A 24,320-nucleotide genomic window follows, 5' to 3' on the forward strand; every position below is an offset into this window, starting at 1 on the left:
CTTGAGCTTGAACCTTTATCACAGCAGACAACTTCTCTTTTTCTGAAAGGGGAGTGCTGATAGGTTTAGAGTCAGCCATTCCAAACCTCACAAGTATCTTCTGAATGTAATCCTTTGAGACAAAAATAGCCTTTTCTGAGTTCTGTCCCTATAGATTTCCATTCCTAAGATTTCTTCACATCCCCTAGATCTTTCATGTCAAATTCACCATTCAGGAGAATCTTCAGATTTTGTATATCACACATGTTTTTTGCTGCAATAAGCATGTCATCTACATAGAGTAGAAGATAAATCATTGATCCATCCTCCACCTTGTTGTGATAAACACAACAGTTGACTGGTGATAAAGCTGTCAAACCTCATGTACCATTGCCTTGGAGATTGTTTCAACCCATACAAGGACCTCTGTAGTTGACAACATACCTTTCTTTTCCTTGAACTTCAAAACCTTCAAGTTGTTTCATTAGAATATTTTCTTCCAATCTTCCATGGAGAAAAGCAGTCTTGACATCAAGTTGTTCAAGTTCCAGATCTGGTTTGCCACTATAGCAAGCAGAACCCTGATGGATGTATGTCTACACAGGAGAAAAAATTTCGTCGAAATCTATTCCTTCTTTCTGGCTAAATCCCTTGGCCACTAACCTTGCCTTGCATCTTATCCTTCCTTTTCTGAAAGACCAAGTTTTCTCTTGAATATCCACTTGCAACCTACCACATGTCTTCCTTTAGGTAGTTCAACAAGTTTCCAGGTCTGATTCTTATATAAAGATTCCATTTCCTCTTTCATAGCTAACAACCAATTTTCAGCTTCAGGATGATTGATAGCTTCTTGGTAAGTGGCTGGTTCATTTGAATCTATTTCTTTAGCTGCATGTAATGCATAGGCAGCCATGTCTTCAAAACCATATCTTTCAGGAGGTTTAGTGACCCTTTTTGGTCTCTGATTGATTTCAGAATTGAGCTGTGGAGGATCAGGTTCAGCAGCCAAATGAGACTCATTTGCACTGAAATCTACTAATTTCTCACCTTCTTGAAAAACCATAGGAGATGTTTCAGAATGACCCCCCTTTTCCGAGTCTTTGGCTGTAGATTCTACATCCTTTTCTTGAGGAGAGTGGCAGCTCTGTGTTCCAGCAATTGGAACCTCAAGCTTGGGATGAAACAGATGTGATTCATCAAAAATTACATCTCTGCTGTGTAGAACTTTCTTTTCGGATGGAGACCAGATCCTATAGCCTTTCACCCCATCACCATAACTCATGAACAAACCCTTTCTTGATCTAGGTACCAGCTTTCCTTCATTGACATGATAATAAGCATTGCAGCCAAATACTCTTAGGTTTGAGTAGTTTGTTGTTTTGCCAATCCAGATTTCAATAGGTGTTTTAAGTCCTATAGCAGTAGAGGGTGTTCTATTGATCAGAAAACAGGTTGTATTGATAGCTTCTCCCCAAAAACTTCTGTTGAGACCAGCATTAGACAATAGACATCTTGTTCTTTCTAGGAGTGTTCTATTCATTCTTTCAGCAACTCCATTTTGCTAAGAAGTGTTCCTAACAGTAAGCTGTCTAGCAATCCCTTCATCTCTGTAGAATTTGTTAAATTCTGTTGAGCAAAACTCCAAGCCATTATCAGTTCTGAGTCTTTTAACTTTCCTTTCAGTTTGTTTTTCAATCAGTGCCTTCCATTCTTTGAAGCTTGACTCTTTTGACTCATGTTGTAGATCCATGTCAACCTTGAGTAGTCATCAATTATGGACAGAAAATACCTTCCACCACCTAGAGAAGGTACTCTTGCAGGCCCCCATCAATCAACATGAATGTAATCAAGAGTTCCTTTGGTGGTGTGAATTGCTTTAGGAAATTTAATCCTATGTTGTTTGCCGAAAACACAGTGCTCACAGAATTTCAGTTCATCCAGTTTCTGATTTCCCAACAGCTGCTATTTTTGAAGTATCATCATACCTTTTTCACTCATATGACCTAGCCTCATGTGCCACAATTGAGTTAAGTCAGGTATGCTCTTATTGGATCTTGATGCAACAGCTACTAGACCATCATCAATACATGTTGTACCTTGAAGTATATAGAGATTACCCCTCTTTATACCCTTCATCACCATTGTAGAGCCTTTCTAAATTTTCATGACCCCATTTTCAGTGTTGCATTTGAACCCCTTTCATCCATAATACCTATGAAGATTAGATTCTTCTTCAGCTCTGGAACATGCCTAACTTTAGTGAGTGTTCGGATAATTCCATCATGCATCTTGATTTTTATTGTGCCAATTCCAATTGTCTTGCATGAGACATCATTTCCCATGAAGACATTTCCACCCGATTTCTCTTCATAGGTGTCAAACCAGGTTTTGTTAGGACACATATGAAAGGAACAGCCAGAGTCTAATATCCACTGATTTTCAGAATGTTGGTGATGATCAACAACTAAGAGAACAAGCTCATTTTCAGATGTGGAACCTTCCTTGGCAACAGCAGCAGATGGTTTGCCCTTTTTATTGGGACAATCTTTCTTCCAATGACCTGGCTCCTTGCAGTAGTTACAAATATCGTTTGGATTGACATGAGTCTTCTTCTTTCCTTTAAACACCTTTTTCTTGATGTTCTTGTTAGAGTTAGAGGCAACAAGACCAGATCCATTTGATTCTTCAGAATTTCCAGGTGCTTTAGATCGAAGTTCTCTTGAGTATAAGCTGGATTTCACCTCCTCCATGGTGACACATTCCTTACCAACACTAAGAGAATTGACAAAGCTTTCATATGATGGTGGTAGAGAGGCTAACAGAATCATGGCAGCATCTTCATCCTCTATCTTAACATCTATATCTCTTAATTCCATCAAAATAGAATTCAATTCATCAAGATGATCTTTAAGAGATGTACCTTCTTTCATGTTTAAACCAAATAGATGCCTCTTCAAGAAGAGCTCGTTGCAGATTGACTTAGTCATATATAGTTTTTCCAACTTGAGCCATAAGCCACTTGCAGTTTCTTCATTTGCAACTTCATATAAAACTTCATCAGACAAGGAAAGCAAGATTAGTGAGTGAACCTTTTCTTCTTGTTCTGCAAGTTCTTCAGTCTTTGAAATAGAGGCCTTTTCTTTTTGATTCAGAAGCCACTTCTTTCTTCACAGATGCAGAAGCAATAGCAGCCCAAAAACGTTGTTCCTTCAACAAAGCACGCATCTTGATGCGCCACAGATTGAAGTTGTTCTTTCCATTGAATTTCTCAATCCTGATTGTGTTTGACATGATTTCTTGAATGTTCTTGATCACAAAGAAGCAGCGAAAGAACCAGAAACAAGACTCCCACAGCTTGATCTTCGTATTCAGACGAGAATCTTGAATTCCCTTGATCGCAACTAGAGCTCTTGATACCAGTTTGTTATGGAAGTGATGAAGAACAAGCAAGAACAACAGCAGAAAATGCAGCAGACCACAAATGTCATACACACCGAATTGTGCAGCAAAGGTGAAAGAGAGAAGAATGAGAAAGAACACACACAGGATTACATGGTTCACCTTGAGAAAGGCTACATCCACGGGAGGGAAAAACAGAAAGCTTTTATTATAGTTGCAGTATACAAGTGGAAGCTTATTCTATCTTTGAAATACAGGACATCCTTGCCTTATATAGGCAGAGGACAAAACAAAAAAAAAATAACAGAATAAACTTCCTTATGGATTTAGGTCACAGCCCAACAGTTATTGTATTGAAACAAATTCCTTGTGTCAAATTTTAATGCTTCTTCTACATTCTTGCATCTTTTCTTCTCATTTTCCTTAAAAATAACTTTGGATGGTGATTGTAAACCAACAAATGCCTTATTAGATATGTACAATATGATGATTTTGTTGCCTACACTCGTCCCTATCTCCTATGATGAAATCAACAATTGGTTTTGCTGCTTATATTTATTATAAAGGTTTTAAAACTTCAGAACATTTTGAAGATTGACCAATGTACCGTGGAATATAATTATAAGATTTTTAAGATCCTTTCTCTTCGGGAAACTACTATTTACAACATATATGTATAAGTGCTCAACACCTGAAGAAAAAAAAAAGTCACGATAGGCCAAATTTACTGTATGAACATTGAGTAACCTACTTTGTTGCAACCTAGGACATTAAATTGAGATCATAATGAATTGTCACTAGCATGTTTCTCTTAATTTTGACTGGATGATAGTGCATGTATGTCAAAACCCTTAGTGTATAATTTTCCTTAATATGTGAGGTATGTTGTCAAGTGAGAATTCTTTTGAGAGTTGAGAACAATATATCTAGGGCATACAATCATACATGGATAGTTGAAATTACAAGTTAGTTAGTGATCATATGATCACTTACAAAAGTCATGCATTTTTCTCTGGGTGTGGAGGGGGGGGGGGTGCGTGTGTCAAGGTGTTGATTAGTATGACACCTTCTACACCTCACATATATGTACTAATAATAAAATTAAGAAATCAAAATTAATTAAAAGCTTTTTTTAAAATACATTTAAATACAAGCCTTTCAAAATGATAAAAGTCTCACATTCACTATTCTAACATCATAATAAAACTTGTCCAAATAAATAATAAATCATCTCGACTCAAAACAAGGTCGTCCAAGACTTCATGCAACTAATATAGAACCTATATCCCAATGTCACATCCTATCAAAGCATTGTGTTCCCACGTCTTCTAGCATGAGGTTCTTCATAGTCATCCACCTAATCATCTGCTCCCACAAGCACAAAGTTTGAGATCATCACAGGATCCAAACACAAATAGCACACGGGGAGTGAGTTATCACATTCCTAACTAATAGAGAGAAAACAAGACAACATGTAGGTATAGATATCATATAAACAAAATAAAACTTACTTAAACATAGCTCACATCATTTTATCACTTTGTCATCCAACATCACATCACAACACAACACGTCTCATTCATTCATGTACTCAAGGATCAAAACACAATATTACCAAGTCAATCAATATCGATCAATACACAAGCATTATGCAACATAAACACTAAGACTCAATCATATATGTAATGTGGTACCATGTCAGTGAAAAACCTCGTCGGGCCCCTAGGAGTACATGACAAGAAAAACCACACACTAGCAAGACAGGTCACTCTCACTAGGTAAAATCATAGGGAGACTAGTCAGGTCACTCTGTTTTGTGAGAATGTTCCAACCATATGGGATCAATATAGACTTAAAGGAGCACTCAAACCAGGTGTATTTACCCCTAAGGCCTACACTCCGAAGAGTCTATGAGGGCCTCTCCCTCCTAATTCAGGTCCAACCCAGAAAACATTTTAGCACACAGACTCTATCTATGAACTGTACAAAACACACGACTCCTCAATTATTCTCAAAATAGTTTTATCTCGTTGCGCTTGTGATTAAACTCGTCGTGTCCCCATAGTGGTTCCCATCACAATACTCATCACGCATTAACTCGTCGCCCTTAAATTGTCTTGGCATTAATTCGTCACCCTTAAAGGGTCTTATAGTCGTGCGATTGTACAATTCATAGTTCATAACTCAATGCACACAACATCTCAATCACATACATACTCAATTTATCACATATCTTGGATCGAGTGGCCTCAGAATAATTAAGATGGGGGGTTGAATTAATTATTCCTAAACCTTTACTAATTAAAAATTTACTCTTCTAAGGCTTTTACTTATGTTGTTAAGAGAATACGGAGTAGAAGAGAAACTTAACTAAAAGTAAAAGCGTAAATTAAAATGCACAGCGGAAAGTAAAAGATAAGGGAAAAAGGAAACAAACACACAAGAGTTTTTATACTGGTTCAACAACAACCCGTGCCTACATCCAGTCCTCAAGCGACCTGCGGTCCTTGAGATTTCTTTCAACCATGTAAAAATCCTTTTACAAGTAAAGATCCACAAGGAATGTACCATCCCTTGTTCTCTTTGAACCTAGTGGATGCACCCTTCACTAGAACTGATCCACAAGAGATGTACCCTCTCTTGTTCTCAGTCAAACCTAAGTAGATGTACCCTCTACTTGTACCACAAAGTAAGTACCCTCCAATGTGTTAAGACAAAGATCTCAGGCTGTTAAACCTTTGATACTTTGTGAATGGGGATACAAAAGAATTCTCAGGCGGTTAGTCCTTTGAACACTTTTGTATAAGGGAATGGGAAGAATCAAAAGAATTCTCAGACTGTGTCGTTTTGAATTCTTTGACAAGGGAGAAGGGAGACACAAAAGAATTCAGGCGGTTAGTCCTTTGCTTTTGTGGAAAAGGGAGAAGAGAGACACAAAAAGAATTCAGGCGGTTAGTCCTTGGTGAATTCTTTTTGGCAAAGGGAGAAGGGAATGAAAAAGATGAATAACACAAGTTTTCAAGGTTTGGAAAACCAGAAAATGTCAGAAAACTTTTGGTACAAAGAAGAAAAAGAAGTTCAAAGAGATTCACGACTTGTAAATGAGTGTATGAAATAAGTGTAAAAAGTGTATTGAAAAGCAAATCAAAGCCTTGCTTTTATGGACTCTTCATGTTTGGCCAAGAGGACCATTTAGAAGAGTTATAACTTTTAGAAAAACTTAAAACCAATTTGAAAAAGTCAAAAAACCATTTGAAGAGTTACATCTTTTGATTTATTCAGAAACAATCACTTGCAATCGATTACCAAATAAGTGTAATCGATTACGCAAAGCTTTTATGTGAAAGGATGTGACTCTTCACATTTGAATTTGAATTTCAACGTTCAAAGGCACTGGTAATCGATTACAGCTTTTTGAAATTAATTGGAACATTGTAAATTCAATTTGAAAACTTTTTCAAAACAATTTTGCTACTGGTAATCGATTATACCAATCTGGTAATCGATTACTAGAGAGTAAAAACTCTTTGGTAAACATGTTTTGAGAAAAATCATGTGCTACTCAATTTTTGAGAAAAACTTTTCATACTTATCGTGATTAAGCCTTCTCTTGTTTCTTGAATCTTGAGTCTTGAATCTTGATCTTGATTCTTGAGATCTTGAACCTTGAATCTTGATTCTTGACTCTAAACTTTCGTCTTGAGTCTTGAATTCTTCTTGATTCTTATCTTGAACTCTAGAATTGTTCTTGATTCACTTGAGTTGTTCTTTGATTGATCTTTGATTCACTTGAGTTGTTCTTTGATTGATCTTTGAGCTTTTTGTCATCACCTTTGTCATCATCTTTTGTTATCATCATTGTTATCATCAAAACACCTTTGAATCACCTTTGATTCACCATGAAGCTTTGCTTCTACAACATACACTCAAAAGAAGTTTCATCCTCAAAAAAGAAGTTTCGCCCCTCAAAAATTTGCCAAAAAATTGAGAAAAAAGATATTACGCATATGGTTCTCAATACCAAGTTGTGTGCCCAGTTGAAGCATTTTTCTGTGACTTCGATCATAAGACTCCTTTGCACTTAGCAACTAAATCTAGCAATGCTCGTTTACTCAATGATAGTATTTCATAAGTTAAGTCTTCTCACAAGAGTAATATTTCAACAATAATAGAATGTGAATCACATACTATTTGGAGTATGGTAATATCATAGGAGACACAGATAACAATTTGAAACAAACAAACATACACAAGAAAACGTGACTGACCACATGGTCGACTCTTTTTCGAACATGGGACGGTTCAAGAAAAATAATATGAGTTTCGAGACTCTCGCGCTCTACCAATTCTAGTCCACAAATAACCATCGAGAATACATGATTTGCCTACCCTTGGGTCTAACTCTCTTCCTTCAACACGATCTTTCTCACTTTGGTATACTTGACTCATAACTCTCACTTAGGTTTAAGAAATTGTAACGGTTCCACTCTAAGGTTTCCTACCTGATACTAACTGGGTGCTAATTGAATAACCAAAACATACCACTTCTCACTTCCGTAAACTTGTTCAAACTTAAGGTTTAAGCCCTACAAAAATTTCACAAGAAAGCTTGAACTTACTCGAGTCATCTTTAACAAGGGTTGAGGTTAATTCAAGGAATCTTGAAATAACTTTCTAGTTCGGCTACTAGTTAAGGGCGTCTTATCTTAATCTTAAGTTTCTTTTCATCTCAAAACAACTTTTTCCCAAAAAGGATTTAAAGTTATCTCTCACCTAGACATAGCATACTTTAAGGGTCATCATCATCTAACTAAAATGCATAACAAAACTCTTAGCACGAAATGTGATTCCCAAAGATCTATAACAACCTTATGATAAACCCCATAATCCAACTTAAGTGGAAATACACTAAGCACTAATCATCAAAACCACTACAAGGGCTAACTCAGGGTGGGAGATCCTGTCCATGCATCCCATGAACACACAAGGGATTGATCTTGCCAAGACATGACCAGGTACACGTAAAGACCACAAAAGGTACTAAGGTAGTTATCGGAGCATCCTCAAACTTTTCCCATATTAAGGTAAGGAGAACTAAGATTTATCTCGCTAATCATACAACTATCATCAATAATCCTTTAGGTCACCTACCTTATGCAAGAACACTCACTCTCGAACCCTTCCATGCTTAGCAATTAATGCCTTACTAACTACCTTACACTCTTCTTAAGGTTTCACACTAAATCTCTTAACTATTTTTCACAACTTTTCCAACTACTCTATATTCTTAAATGACTCTTTACCAGTCATCTCCTAGAAACCACGGTTACAATTTTCTATGGGTATTACACTTATAAGATTCTCAATCTTGCACTTAGGTGGTAACTAAGCACATCCTTAAGGAACACAGGTACATGACTTACTAAGTTGACTTTCATCTATATGTAACAAGGATCATGCCTACTCAAGTATTTTCCTCTCGAAACACCTTAACGTGATTAATAAGAGCGAAGTCTCTCTCTCTATTCATAATAGAAGTAACAACATGACAGATTATCAACTGATTAGGAGACGATAATCAACAACAAATATTCTGAATGAATTCTATAAACAAAAACATGACCACAGTGTAAACCCAGGTGGAGATGTTAACAAGTGTTTGATTATGTAAGAAACATCAGTAATCAAAAACTATTTGACATAGGCTCACAACACAAAGAATGAATTATACTCAAGCTTGCAAGTGTAATCGAATTACTTGACTTCAGCACGGGATCCAAACACAAATAGCACACGGGGAGTGAGTTATCACATTCCTAACTAATAGAGAGAAAACAAGACAACATGTAGGTATAGATATCATATAAACAAAATAAAACTTACTTAAACATAACTCCCATCATTTCATCACTTTGTCGTCCCACATCGCATCACAACATAACACGTCTCATTCATTCACGTACTCAGGGATCAAAACACAATATCACCAAGTCAATCAATATCGATCAATACATAAGTGTTATGCAACATATACACTAAGATTCAATCCTATATGCAATGTGGTACCTTGTCAGTGAAAAATATACACTAAGATTCAAGTGAAGATTCAAGAGAAGACTCAAGATATGCAAGAACCTCAAGAAAAGCATCAAGATAAGTTTAAAAAGAATTTTTCAAAGAAAAGATTGAACAACAAAAAATTGTCCAAGAGAATTTTTCAAGAAATATTTTCTTACCATAGTTTTTACTCTCTGGCAATCGATTACCATAAGGTAGTAATCGATTACCAGAAGCCAAAAACAATTTTATAACTAATTTACAAAGTAGTAATCGACTACCATGGGCATGTAATCGATTACCATTGTCTTGTAACTTTCATAAATATTTTTAAAATAGTGTAATCGATTACACAATATTTGTAATCGATTACCAGTGATTCTGAACGTTAGATTTCAAACCTCAACATAAAGAGTCACAACCTTTGATAAAATAAATTGTGAAATCGATTACACCATTATGCTAATCGATTACTAGTGATTGGTTTTGAAGAAATTGCAAAGAGTCGCAACTTTTAACATGGTTTCTTCAAGAGTTATCAAATGGCTATAAATATGTGACCATGGCACGAATTTCAAGAATTATTCTGAAAATCTTTCTAAGAATTTTTGTTCAACATTTGCTTTGTCAAGAAAAGTTCATTGGGCAAAAACTTGTGCTATTCTATTTTCTTCCTCTCCTTCATTCTTACAAAAAAAATTTCAAGAGACCGACTATTGGTTGTAAAAGTTTTCAAGAGACGATCTTCTTGGTTCAAGGAACTAGTTTGTTCCTTGGTTGAATCAATAGACACAAAGGAGTAACGTCCTTTGGGGTTCATTGCAAGAAGTGGAATTTGCTTCTTGGTATAATCACTGAACACAAAGGAGAAAGGTCCTTTGGGGTTCATTGCAATAGGTGGGATTGCCTCTTGGTGTTATCACTGAACACAAAGGATGAAGGTGTTGGATCAAGTGGCCTTGGAATAATTAAGAAAGGGGGGGGGGGGTGAATTAATTATTAATGAACCGACTCTTGGTTGTAAAAGTTTTCAAGAGACGGTCTTCTTGGTTCAAGGAACTAGTTTGTTCCTTGGTTGAATCAATAGACACAAAGGAGTAATGTCCTTTGGGGTTCATTGCAAGAAGTGGAATTTGCTTCTTGGTATAATCACTGAACACAAAGGAGAAAGGTCCTTTGGAGTTCATTGCAAGAGGTGGGATTCCCTCTTGGTGTAATCACTGAACACAAAGGATGAAGGTGTTGGATCAAGTGGCCTCGAAATAATTAAGAAGCGGGGGTTGAATTAATTATTAATGAACCTTTACTAATTAAAAATCTAATCCTTCTTAGGCTTTTACTATGTTGTTAAGAAAATAAAGAATAGAAAAGAAACTTAACCAAAAGTAAAAGCGATAATTAAAGTGCACAACAGAAATTAAAGAGTGTAGGGAAGAAGAAGACAAACACAAGAGTTTTATATTGGTTCGGCAACAACCCGTGCCTACATTCAGTCCCCAAGCGACCTGCGGTCCTTGAGATTTCTTTTCAACCTTGTAAAATCCTTTACAAGCAAAGATCCATAAGGGATGTACCCTCCCTTGTTCTCTTTGTATCAACCAAGGGAATGTACCCTCCACTTGAACTGATCCACAAGAGATGTACCCTCTATTGTTCTCAGTTGTAATAACCCAAGTAGATGTACTCTCTACTTGTACCACAAAGGATGTACCCTCCAATGTGTTAAGACAAAGTTCTCAAGCGGTTATTCCTTTGAAACTTTGTGAAGGGGAAACAAAAGAATTCTCAGGCGGTTAGTCCTTTGAAATCTTTGGTTTTAGGAAAAGGGAAGTATCAAAAGAATTCTCAGACTTTGTTGTTTTGAATTCTTTGAAAAGGGAGAAGGGAGACACAAAAGAATTCAGGCAGTTAGTCCTTTGTTCTTTTGGAAATGTAGAAGAGAGACACAAAAACAATTCAAGCGGTTAGTCCTTGGCGAATTCTTTTTGGCAAAGGGAGAAGAGAAAGAAAAAGATGAATAGCACACTTTTGTTTTCAAGGTTTGGAAAACCAAAAAACTTAAGAAAGATTTTGGCAAAGGAAGAAGTAGAAGAAGTTCAAGAAGATGTTCAAAGGTTTTGTGCAAAAGATGTAAAAGTTTGTAATCAGATATCATAATGCAAATCAAGGTCTTGTTTTTATAGACTCTTTATGTCTGGTCAATGGAAACCAATGGAAGAGTTATAACCTTTAGAAAAACCTGAAAACCATTTGAAGAGTTACATCTTTTGATTTTTATTCAAAACTTGTCATTCGTAATCGATTACCAAATCCTTGTAATCAATTACACAAGACTTTTTATGAAAGGATGTGACTCTTCACAATTGAATTTGAATTTCAACATTCAAACACACTGGTAATCGATTACCAATATCTTGTAATCGATTACACCATTTTGAAATCAATTGGAACGTTGTAAATTCAGTTAAAAACTTTTGAAAACAAACTTTGCCACTGGTAATCGATTATAGGAAACTGGTAATCGATTACCAGAGAGTAAAAACTCTGGTAACTTAGAATATTTTGTGAAAACTCTTTTGTAAAACAAAATTGTGCTATGTTTGTTTTTTGAAAAATCTTTTCAATACTTCCCTTGTGAAGTCTTCTTGATTTCTTTTCTTGAAACTTGAATTCATCTTTTCTTGAATCTTGAAATCAAACTTCTCTTGAACTTGATCTTGAACTTGTTGACTTAATCTTGAAATCATTCTTTGGGCTTTTTGTCATCATCTTTGTCATTATCAAAACTTCTTGAATCAACTTGATTCATCATCATGAAGCTTGCTTCTACAATCTCCCCCTTTTTGATGATGACAACCCTGAAATCAAGAAACACATGCACATACTTTTTCCTAGTCGATTACTCACTTAATTCTCCATATTCTACCCCTTTGTTTTTGAGTTTAAGCTTCACTTGAAATTAAGTTAATTACTTATGTGAGTTCTTGATTTAATCCCTATTTCTCTCCCCCTTTGGCATCAACAAAAAACCAAAGTGCGTAACAAATATAAAACATACACAAATAACTAATCATACACAAGACATTCATTGAAAAATCTAAACCAATCATGAAGCAAGAAACATGAATAGATCAAATATATAAAAACCACATAGTCATATAACATAATTCATATTTGTTCAGTCATACTATGCAAATAAAAGAAATACTAAATGTTCAAATGTCATAATAATATAGCCAAATACACGGCTAGAAATCAAAGTACTAATAATATTAAACATAATAGAAAATTAAGATGATGGTGGTGGTGGTGGTGGTAGATCGAAGCTTGTACGAATATAAGAAACATCTTCTTCGACCTTAGTGATCCTTGACTCCATCTCATCGAATCGCATGTCCACTTGTAACTCCAGAGCATCAAACCTTTCACCAACAAAGGTTTGAAGACCATCGAACCTGTCCAAAACCTTTTGAAGAAGAGAGGAATCTTCTCCACCATGTAAATGTCCTTCTTCATCAATGGGTTGAGCACCTTTTTTCACCCAAGAGCCATCATGCTCTTTACGATAGCCAAAGGATGCAATCACAGTGGCACCGATTAAGAAGGATCTCTTGATTGGAACATAAGGTTCAGAATCAAGAGGGATGTTATAGTGTTTAAGGAAGAGAGTGACTAGGTGTGGATATGGCAATGAAGCATTTAATCGCAATGCCTTATGCATGCGATATCGGATTAAGTGTGCCCAATCAATTTGTCGGCCTTTATGAAAAGCCCACATGACAATAAGATCTTCAGAAACCTGTGCAAGGTTTGAAGATCTTGGAAGTAAGATTTGCACAATGAGATAATGAAGGATGTGGCTCTCAAAAGCCAATGAATCGGGAAGAAGCCTTCCGGTCATATCCGCTTGGTTGGTGCAAACCAACCGGCGGGCATCATGCACATAGAAATCAAATTTCCAATAATCATTTAGTGTACCTTCAAATGGTACACCTTTACTGGATAATTGGGTCAAGTCATAGAATAGGGATTGGTCAATGACCATTTTAATCCCATAAACTTCAGAAATCAAAGTGCCTTCTTGAATTTCTAGGTTAGAATAGAAGGCTTTAACCAATTCAGTGTAAACAGGCAATTTTAAAGACATGAAAGGAATGAGATTGGAGTTTTCAAATGCCTGAATGCATTCAAAACTCTCATTGGAAAAGAAATCCATGTCAATGAATTTTGGATCAATAATGGAACGAGAAGAGAAAAGATTTGTGTACCATATCCGTTGTTCTTCTGATGAGAACAATGAGGAAAAGGAAATGGAGGAAGGAATCTGCGTTTCCTGAGTCTCGGAATGTCGTTGGCTTCGACTCGAAGAACCCTTTCGCTTCTTTGATGGTTCCGCCATTTGAAGGAGTTATTTGACATTTCAATTGGTTTAAATGAAAAAGAATGAAAAAAGATGAAGTTTGGGCTTTGTGGGGAGTGATTTGGACAAGAAATGAGTGAGATATGGCAAAAGGAAGAATTGGGAATGAGGGTTTTCGAAAAAATGAGGAGTTGCAGTTTTCAGATTTTGAAATCTGAATATATAGGGGCAGGGACGTGTTGTGATCGATTACAGTATTTGCTAATCGATTACACTATTGTTGTAATCGATTACCAGAGAGCATTTCAGCCAAAACTAAAAGTTGAATGACTTTTAAGGGAAAAGAGATTTGAATGGATATAAATATATAATTCTTTTAAATGAATATATAACATTAAATTTTGAAAATACTTTATGAAAGAACTTTAATCAAGTATCAAGTAATTTACATATCACATTCAAAATCATGGATAATCATAAAAAATCATGTAGACATGTAATTATATCAAAATAATCAACAAAAGTATTGAAGAATAATAATCATAGACATAATCAAAATATTTAAAAAAGAGACTTCATGCCTTGAGAAAGAAAAATAACTCAAATAAGAACATATAAACACATACTCACAATTTCAATCAATCAAGACAAACAAATAAAAATTTGTTAGTCATCATAATCGAATTAATTGAAAGGAAAATTTTAACCAAGATAAATTTTAAAAGAGAATGGTTTTGATGTTACCTTTTTCATGATTAAAGTATCAAAATCTTCAAAGATGGAAGTCATACTTTTTACTTTTGTGCTCAATTTTCTTGAGAGATGTTCTCATCGCTTTCATAGTCTTTGGTTAGAAGGTTGATCTCCTTCTCTGAACCATCGGATGAGTCATTGTCATCCCATGCAATGTAGGCCTTCTTGGTTCTTCTTTCTTCATATCTTTTCTTATCACTTTTCTCAGGCCATTCCTCATTTGAGGGACAATTTGCTTTGATGTGACCAAGTTGATTGCATTTGTAGCATCTAAGAATTTGAGAGTCTTCTTGAGATTTTCTTCCATTGTTGAAGTTTTGACGCCTCTCGATTCTTCTCTTCTTGACAAATTTTTGAAACTTCTTCACAAAGAGTGAGAAGTCTTCTTCATCTTCTTCATTTTCTTCTTGCATTGATGAAGAGGCTTTAAGTGCTATACTTCTTTTCTTTTGGTCAGTTTCTTCATTCTGATTAAGACGTTGGAGTTCCATCTCATGTTCCTGCAATTTTCCAAACAAAGTAGCAAGAGACATAAAGGAAAGATCATTACTTTCAGAAATAGCAGTTACCTTGGGCTACCATTCTCTACTTAAGCATCTTAAAACTTTATTGATTAAATCTTCATTAGGGAAGATTTTTCCTAAAGAGGCAAGATGGTTGACTATATGTGTAAATCTTTTCTGCATGCTATGGATGTTTTCATTAGGGTTCATCCTAAAAAATTCATATTCATGTGTAAGGGTATTGACTCTAGATCTTTTTACATCAGTGGTTCCTTCATGTGTAAGTTGGAGAGTATCCCACATCTCCTTTGCATTTGTGCAGTTTGACACCCTAAAATACTCATCTATTCCTAGGGCTGAAGTAATAATGTTTTTGGCTTTAAGATCATACTGGATTCTCCTCCTATCTTCTTCTGTCCACTTGTCTCTAGGTTTTTGTGTTGTGGTGCTATTACTAGCATCTACTACTGTGGGTATGTAAGGTCCTATTTCTATTGCTTCCCAAATGTTTAAATCTATGGCTTCAATGAAAATCTGCATATGGGTTTTCCAATAATGGTAACCCTCACCATTGAAGATAGGTGGCCTATAGATGGAATTTCCTTCAGGAAACAAAGAATTTGAAGTGGTTAGACTTTCTACAAGATACCTGCTCTGATACCACTTGTTGGATCAAGAGGCCTCAGAATAATTAAGAAGGGGGGGTTGAATTAATTATTAATGAACCTTTACTAATTAAAAATCTAATCCTTCTTAGCCTTTTACTGTGTTGTTAAGAAAGTAAAGAATAGAAAAGAAACTTAACCAAAAGTAAAAGCGATAATTAAAGTGCACAGCGGAAATTAAAGAGTGTAGGGAAGAAGAAGACAAACACAAGAGTTTTATACTGGTTTGGCAACAACCCGTGCCTACATCCAGTCCCCAAGCGACCTGCGGTCCTTAAGATTTCTTTTCAACCTTGTAAAATCCTTTACAAGCAAAGATCCACAAGGGATGTACCCTCCCTTGTTCTCTTTGTATAAACCAAGGGAATGTACCCTCCACTTGAACTGATCCACAAGAGATGTACCCTCTATTGTTCTTAGTTACAACAACCTAAGTAGATGTACCCTCTACTTGTACTACAAAGAATGTACCCTTCAATGTGTTAAGACAAAGTTCTCAGGCGATTAGTCCTTTGAAACTTTGTGAAAGGGAAACAAAAGAATTCTCAGGCGGTTAGTCCTTTGAAATCTTTTGTTTTAGGGAAAGGGAAGAATCAGAAGAATTCTCAGACTGTGTTGTTTTGAATTCTTTGAAAAGGGAGAAGGGAGACACAAAAGAATTCAGGCGGTTAGTCCTTTGTTCTTTTGGAAAAGGGAGAAGAGAGACACAAAAACAATTCAAGCGGTTAGTCCTTGGCGAATTCTTTTTGGCAAAGGGAGAAGAGAAAGAAAAAGATAAATAGCACACTTTTGTTTTCAAGGTTTGGAAAACCAAAAAACTTAAGAAAGCTTTTGGCAAAGGAAGAAGGAGAAGAAGTTCAAGAAGATGTTCAAAGGTCTTGCTTTTATAGACTCTTTATGTCTGGTCAATGGAAACCATTGGAAGAGTTATAACCTTTAGAAAAACCTGAAAACCATTTGAAGAGTTACATCTTTTGATTTTTATTCAAAACTTGTCATTGGTAATCGATTACCAAATCCTTGTAATCAATTACACAAGACTTTTTATGAAAGGATGTGACTCTTTACAATTGAATTTGAATTTCAACGTTCAAACACACTGGTAATCGATTACCAATATCTTGTAATCGATTACACCATTTTGAAATCAATTGGAACGTTGTAAATTCAGTTAAAAGCTTTTGAAAACAAACTTTGTCACTGGTAATCGATTACAGGAAACTGGTAATCGATTACTAGAGAGTAAAAACTCTGGTAACTTAGAAAATTTTGTGAAAACTCTTTTGAAAAACAAAATTGTGCTATGTTTGTTTTTTGTGAAGTCTTCTTGATTTCTTCTCTTGAAACTTGAATTCATCTTTTCTTGAATCTTGAAATCAAACTTCTCTTGAACTTGATCTTGAACTTGTTGACTTAAGAAGGAAAGTCCTTTGTGGTTCATTGTAAGAAGTGGAATTTGCTTCTTGGTGTAAACACTGAACACAAAGGAGGAAAGTCCTTTGTGGTTCATTGCTTGTAAAGGGATTTTACAAGGTTAGTGAAAATGCTCAAGTGGAATTTGCTTGAGGACTGGACGTAGGCACGGGTTGTGGCCAAACCAATATAAATCTGGTTTTGCATTCTCTCTTTCCTTAATCTCTTTTACTTTCTGTTGTGTTTATATTTCTTTAAGTTTACTTCTCCTTATTTTTTTATTCGAGTAACTTACAATTAAAGAAATAATTGAATCTAGTGAATATCTAAGAAAGGGAAATTTTTCAATTAGGAATAGTCAACGAAATCTTAATTCAATCCCCCTTTCTTAAAATTTTTGAGGTCACTTGTCTAACAGTATTTACTCCCAAGGCCTAAACTCCGAAGAGTCCGCCAGGGCATCTCTCTCCTGATTCAGGTCTAACCCAGAAAACATTTTAGCACACAGATTCTATCTATGAACTGTACAAAACACACAACTCTTCAATTGTTCTCAAAATAGTTTTATCTCATTGTGCTTGTGATTAAACTCTTCGGGTCCCCATAGTGGTTCCTATCACAATACTTGTCACGCATTAACTCGTCGCCCTTAAAGGGTCTTAACATTAACTCGTCACCCTTAAAAGGTTTTATAGTCGTGCAATTTTACAATTCATAGTTCATAACTCAATGCACACAACATCACAATGCACACAACATCTCAATCACATACATACTCAATTTATCACATACACTTGATCCCAATCACAATGGTATAATGTCAATTTTACACGTTATCACACCTCATGAATCATATACACTTTACCTATGAACTATGCTATACACACAACTACTCAATTGTTTTCAAAATTATTTTCTCATCGGGTTCCCACAGTAGATCCCATCACAATACTCGTTGCCCTTAAAGGGTCTTACAATTGTGTGATTGTACAGTTCATAGCTTACAACTCAATACACATGTATTTCATCAATTATCACATGTTCAATTTATCACATAATCCCAATTTGAATCACCATTTCATAATCTCAATATAACAACAAAAGGTTTATCATAACATGGGGAGTATAACCCCTCAAATAATTTCACACAATTATATCAAAATCAATTAATCCAAATCATAGGCAAAAATGAAAACACCAATGACACTCAATTTTATCAACCAATTCGCATCAGGACATTAATATTGTATTTATAATCACCAATTCAATTTTATCAACCAATTCTCTACACATGTTCATTCTAACCCCAATTGCGATAAACTCATCTCTTACCTCTAAGCGGGCTCACGTGTGCATTGTGACAACAATAGCAACATCTCTAACGGTTTCCTGAGATTCCTCAAGTTTTTCCTCCAATTGCTCTGATAGGGTTCCCAAACATCAGAGAGAAAAAGGAATTGAGGCCTCCATTTTGTACTTCTTCGTGCGATTATGTTTTCTCTCTCCATAAATATTATCTCGCAAATCCCAATAGTGAAGGTATGTGAAAACGAGTTAGGTTTTTTTGAGCATTCGGAGGTGCAGGCCCTAGAATCATAATGACTCTAGATCTTTTGAGTGATTCTTCACAAACTTGGGTTTATGTTCAATTGTCAAGGCTGAACGCTGAGGACTGTTTCAGGGCCTCAACTCTCAAATTAGTCAAGGATATGATTAGAAATAAAATAAAAATGAAAAGAAAACCGATAGTAGAGATGAATTCTCAAACTGTTATTTTCCTTAGTTAAGGGAACAGTTCCAAGTTTCCAGCTACTCATCATTACTACAATATTTTCGTGGTTTTAGGTCAAAACTACAATCTTATTAAAGACATTAAGAACCTACACAGTACTAGGCCATGTACTACAGGAAGCCAACAAACAGTCTCTCACCAAATTGAGCCACATAGGATCCTTTGAGGACCTGGATCAACAATGTATGAACAAGGAACCTAAATAAGCAAGAGTTAAACTTAGTCAAAAACAATTTACAATAAGGAGTAAGCCTATACCAAGAAATGTTCAAGTTAATATTCGGTAGGTCAAATTAAGAAAATGACATGCCATCACTAGTAAATCATTTTATGATTCAACTTGACTTAGCGGCCATAGAACTACACCAAGTATGCAAGGAAAAACTAGACGCAAGAAAGTGGGGTGTTATAAAGGAAGTCCCTAGCATATTTATGCCAAACACATGCTCAAGTTTCAACATAATTTGCAACATCTAATTAAGAGTGCTTTGCTTGTAGTGATTTCTATCTCTAAAGCTACAAAGAACAAGCGCGAGTGAATCAAAACACAAGTTTCAGACATATGTTCACTTAATCAGTTAATTGTAGTGTTGTTAATGCCTGCCACTAGTCTTCATATATTTTGGAGTGACAATTACTGGCTTTCTCATCTAAACAAAGATCTCCTTAGGCTTTATCTTATCCACTAAATGCATAAAAAGTAAAAGTTGCCAAGATTATTGCCTTGCACAGATTATACGTAACATACAAAAAATATATGTGAAGTTTCTGGAAGATTCATAACAGCATGCAAACAATATAGGAATAACAGGGGAGAAGGATAGAAAACAAACAATAACAGAAATTAGAGAACCCCTTCCCTGAGGCAGAACTTCACTCAGCCTAGCCAATATTGATATTTGATACTAATTTTTTGATACCCCTTATTCGATTACCACAACTACACCCATTAGATAACCTTCTCTCTCCTCCCTCTCTCCCCTTGCCACCTGTCATTTTCTGTTATATTCTCTCTCCTTCAACCACATTAGCATGTTCCACTCCTCACTTCTTCCTCTATGGGTCTAATTTCTCTTCCCTGCCACTACCACACTCATTCATGATTGGCCTGTGACTATCCTATTATAGGTGTTACAAGCATTGAATTTTATGTTGCAAACTTACAATCTGAGAACTCAGAAAGACCGAACTTTAGCCAGCAATGCAGAGGTACTATACATGCTTAAGGCTTTTCAAAAATGCATTTTGAGCTCTTCCTATTTTGAAATTACCAAAATGCTTTTCAAAAAGATTGTATCTAGATCTACCATGAAACTAATTCTATGAAATTTCAGATGTGAAATTGAATGACAATATAACAGCTAAATCTTAGCCTTAAGTGAAAAGAAGGATTCGATCCAATTTCATGATTTAGAGTTTCACAGTCATAATGCAACATACAACACTAGCAAACAAAACCACTTCAGATTCTTCAGTCTAGTATGTGTCCTTTTTTCTTCGGTAGTTTTGTTCTTTAAGGATGATCCAGACTGTTGTAATACATACCATGCAAAAACTTCAAGCATAAACTGATTGCCACTAAAAGATATTTGTTGTCATTTCAAAAGAACTCAAATAAAAACTAGTTTTCTGTTGCAGTCTCAATTCAGTTGTAAACAGAATATTTTACTCATCAGCATTCTCCAACAAAAAAATAATAAATTTTTTGTCTCAGACACATTGCTCCCCATAGTGTAGTTTCATAAAAAAAAAAAAAAAACATCGATGAGATGGATGGAAGAGAGTCTCACTGTATCATGGAAAAAACAGAAGCATAAAATAAGTAAAACTGAATAATATGGAAAAAACTCTACCTGAAGATTTAATCAATTCTACGTTGTGGAGAGTTTTGAAGTAGGTACTCCACTGCTCTCTTTAGTTGCTCAAAAGATATATCTGCAGATGGTTGGTTCTCCAAAATCAATGACTTCAATTGAACAAAGCAGGGAGGCTGAGTACTCACCGAAACAGGATTTGATATATCCTACACAATTAGAGTGAATAGGAGGCATATTATAATTGACATTCTTAATTGCAAGATTGAGTATCGGCTAAAAATTTGACACAAGAACACCCATCTTATGAGCATTATGAAAAAAATAAAAGATGTAAAGAGGAGAAAGCATAGTAACTAACCCGTAGTATTGTCAGAAGGGTACCCGAATAGAGCCTCAGTATCTTTACATTGGTGAGAACTTGCAGCCAGCTTATGATGAGTAAGTCTGTATTCGGAAAAAGTGTATAACCAAGGGTGTCAATGGTTACTTCTTCAAGGAAAGAAAGATTGCATGCGGAGGAGATTGTGTGATTATTATGACCCGTGACTGTGAGAGAACTAAGGTTTGGAGTAGAAAGCGCAATTTTGGAAGCTCCTCCTTCAAAGCTACCACTTATGGTCAAACTAGAGAGGCTAGAATTTGATATAGAGAGGAATTTTGCATCTTTATGCAACGAACAACCATCAAGTATCAAAGTATTCAGCACATTACAGGTAGAAAACGGCTCAGCATAGTCATTGTCCCTTGCAGTAAAAGAGACAGCCTCAACTTGCAAGCTTTTTAATGCTGGCATGTTCAGAGATCCTGGAAGTGCTACAATCGAGGTGTCAAAAGAATTAAATGAAAGCTTCAGAAATGTCAAGGACTCACAGGAAAAGATGTAGGGGCGAAACTCGAAACTCTGTCTGAAGCTTAAATTTAGAGATACTGTAAACTGCTGAACATTGTGCAGCACAGCATATTTCATCAGCCTATTGAAGAGCTTGGGCTCTGCCATACCGCGACGCGTGAATTCAAGATTGAGCAGGGAAACTGAACCATCTCGGCCAGACAGAACGCCAGACACAAATTTGTTGAATTTGACAACATTGTTAAAGAGGGTTGTATTGAATCCACGATAAGTTAGACGCTTCCAAAGGTCCTTCCATCTTTTAGACAAGACACAAGTTTGTACAGCATATTTTGTGTCCATAAATTCCATTATGTGGAGCACAACACAGTCAGGCAACTCACTCAGCCTGTCCCTTTCCTCTTCTCTGTCACTTCTGCTTCGCTTCTGTTGTCTCTTATCTGTCGTCATCTTCAACATTCCCTCAGTTTCTTTTCCTTCCATTGATACCTGACCAAAGAAACGTTTGACAAATATTTCACATACTATAGATTAAGATCATAGCAGATATTCATAACCTCTGAAATATTCCATTTTTTAAGGTTTAAATGTTAAATTACAGTTTGGTTCTTTAAATTTTAATCTGAGATTTTGGTTCCTTATATTTTGTTGTCTTTTTTTTTTTTTTAAGTTGGTGTTTTTTAACTTTGGTTTCTGTAAATTTGTGTGTTTTTAATTTTGATTTATGTAAGTTTTTTTTGTTCATTTTTAGCTATGTATGTAAGTTTGTGCTTTTTTCAATTTTAATCCTTTAAGATTTTAATATTTCTTCTTTTTTAGTCTTTGTAAGTTCACACTAAAATTGAAAAAAAAAATCAAACTTAGAGGGACCAAATTGAAAAATTACAAACTTATATGAACTAAAAATGAACAAAACAAATTCCATGCACAAAAAACTGAAAAAAAATGTAAACTTATGGGAACTAAAAATAAATAAAAAAACTTAGAGACACTAAAATTAAAAAAAAAAATGCGACCTTATGAGGACAAAACCACATTTAAACCTATTTTTCAACTGAATTACATTGTCTATTAATATTGACATCCTTTGTGTTTTTTTTGGGATCTTGTTACATCAATCTCGTTTAAATGAATTTGACATCACACTTTAACTTCAAAATCTTAATATTACAATAGTCCCCCCCCCCCCCCCCTTTTCAATTGTGATTCTCTTCTACATGGTAGTTTCCCCCTTGAGTGGAAGTCATTTTCAATTCAAGGGATTCTCATGTTCATGGATTCATTTTCGTCTTCTTCACTTGTTCAAGCCAATCACTAAGTCATATCATCGACTCTAATATCAATTGTTGGGAAATCCGAGGGGATATTAGGGATATTTACACTAAAGGGCCATGAGTAACCATATAAATGAACTTGACACTACACTTTAACCTAAAACCTTAAGGTTCATACTTATGGGTCTTTTCTTCACATATATGATGCTCAACATTCTAATTCCTATACGATGTGAGACTTTACCTCACACTTGTACTTTAAGAATCTTCTCGTCAAGTGTGAGTTTCTTTCACATGGTAATTTTCCTCTCAAGTGGAAGAAATTTAAAATCCATAAGTAGTACCCAAAGGTAACCCATAGAGCTTGCTTAACCATGATTGCCCAGACTTGCCTAGTCATTGCTGCCAAAATGCTCTAGTACCCCAAAGAGAAAAATTAAAGAAAACTCACCCACAACATAATGTTGCATTTGTGCGAAGGAGAAGATGGAAATGGAACAAAAATGTTAGCTACACATTGTGTATGCATCAGACTCAAACACAAAAACAAAAATAAGGAAAGAAAAAATAAGTACCCACACCTGACGATTGTGATTCCTAAAATGAAGAACAACAAAAACCTTTGAATATAACTGAAAGGTACAAACATTAGGGGCAATCCAGAAAACTTAGCAACCGAAATTGTTCTTCAAATGAAGAAGATAAACAAACTTCTAATAATTAAGTTTTGTCAAAGGTAAAAATGAAAAAGAAAAAAGAAGAAGCTTACCCATCACACTACCTTTAGATTTGTTGAAGAAGATGGAAATCAAAAAAGGAGGAAAAGAAGAGGGCATAAGAGTTGGTGACTAGATGTCGAGGATTTAAGGGATTTTCTAGAAAAGGAAAAGGAAAAATGACAGAAGAAAAATCATTCTTCTCACTATGACCGACAACGACAATAACTTGATAGTTAGGGTTTGGCCAAGGTGCTATTTTCTGGAATTTTTTTGGGGGAAATGAATAATAGAATGTGAGAAACTTTTTAATCGATTTACTTTTTCAAGCTGCAGCCCTAACAAGCCAAAAATCGCATTAGAGTCGGTGACCAAAGGAGGTTTTTTGAGGTGTTGTCTGAAAGATTTTGAAAGAAGAGAGAAAAGAATAAACTAAATGGAGAAGAAAGAAAAAAACTGATCAAAACTAATAAAAAATGAGAACAAATAGGACAAACTTAGATATTTAGATGCTAGTTTAGGCAGCTTTTATAAGAAGTTGACATGTGTCCTTAGTGGAGCCATTTTAATCAAAGTAACTGATTGATTGACTGAATGAAGTAATTGATAATTAATGATAGGCGGCAAAGTTGGATCCATGTGTGAGCTAGACCTTTTTTACAAAATATTTTCTAGTTTATGAATAATACAAAACAAGGTTACAAATTGAGTTTGTTGTGTCACAATTAGAAAGGAAGTGGAA

At 35.4% G+C, this 24,320-nt stretch overlaps 1 protein-coding gene across 2 annotated transcripts; it reads right to left on the reverse strand.

The window, feature by feature from the left end:
• Positions 1–18,508: 18,508 nt before the first annotated feature.
• On the reverse strand, positions 18,509–23,963 carry LOC114367596 (F-box/FBD/LRR-repeat protein At1g78750-like). Of its 2 annotated transcripts, XM_028324785.1 has the most exons (5): positions 23,632–23,962; positions 23,438–23,494; positions 21,097–22,077; positions 20,775–20,944; positions 18,509–19,119 (listed from the first exon to the last, which is right to left on the reverse strand). In XM_028324785.1, the coding sequence occupies exons 3-4, from the start codon at positions 22,069–22,071 to the stop codon at positions 20,783–20,785; spliced, it is 1,137 nt and encodes a 378-aa protein (XP_028180586.1). In that variant the 5' UTR covers positions 22,072–22,077; positions 23,438–23,494; positions 23,632–23,962; the 3' UTR covers positions 18,509–19,119; positions 20,775–20,782. The 2 variants fall into 2 exon arrangements, with proteins under 2 accessions (XP_028180586.1, XP_028180587.1); XM_028324786.1 differs by lacking the exon at positions 23,438–23,494 and having other exon boundaries at positions 23,632–23,963.
• Positions 23,964–24,320: the final 357 nt, after the last annotated feature.

The sequence above is a fragment of the Glycine soja genome, chromosome 9 (assembly GCF_004193775.1).
Source record: "Glycine soja cultivar W05 chromosome 9, ASM419377v2, whole genome shotgun sequence".
Lineage (NCBI taxonomy): Eukaryota > Viridiplantae > Streptophyta > Magnoliopsida > Fabales > Fabaceae > Glycine > Glycine soja.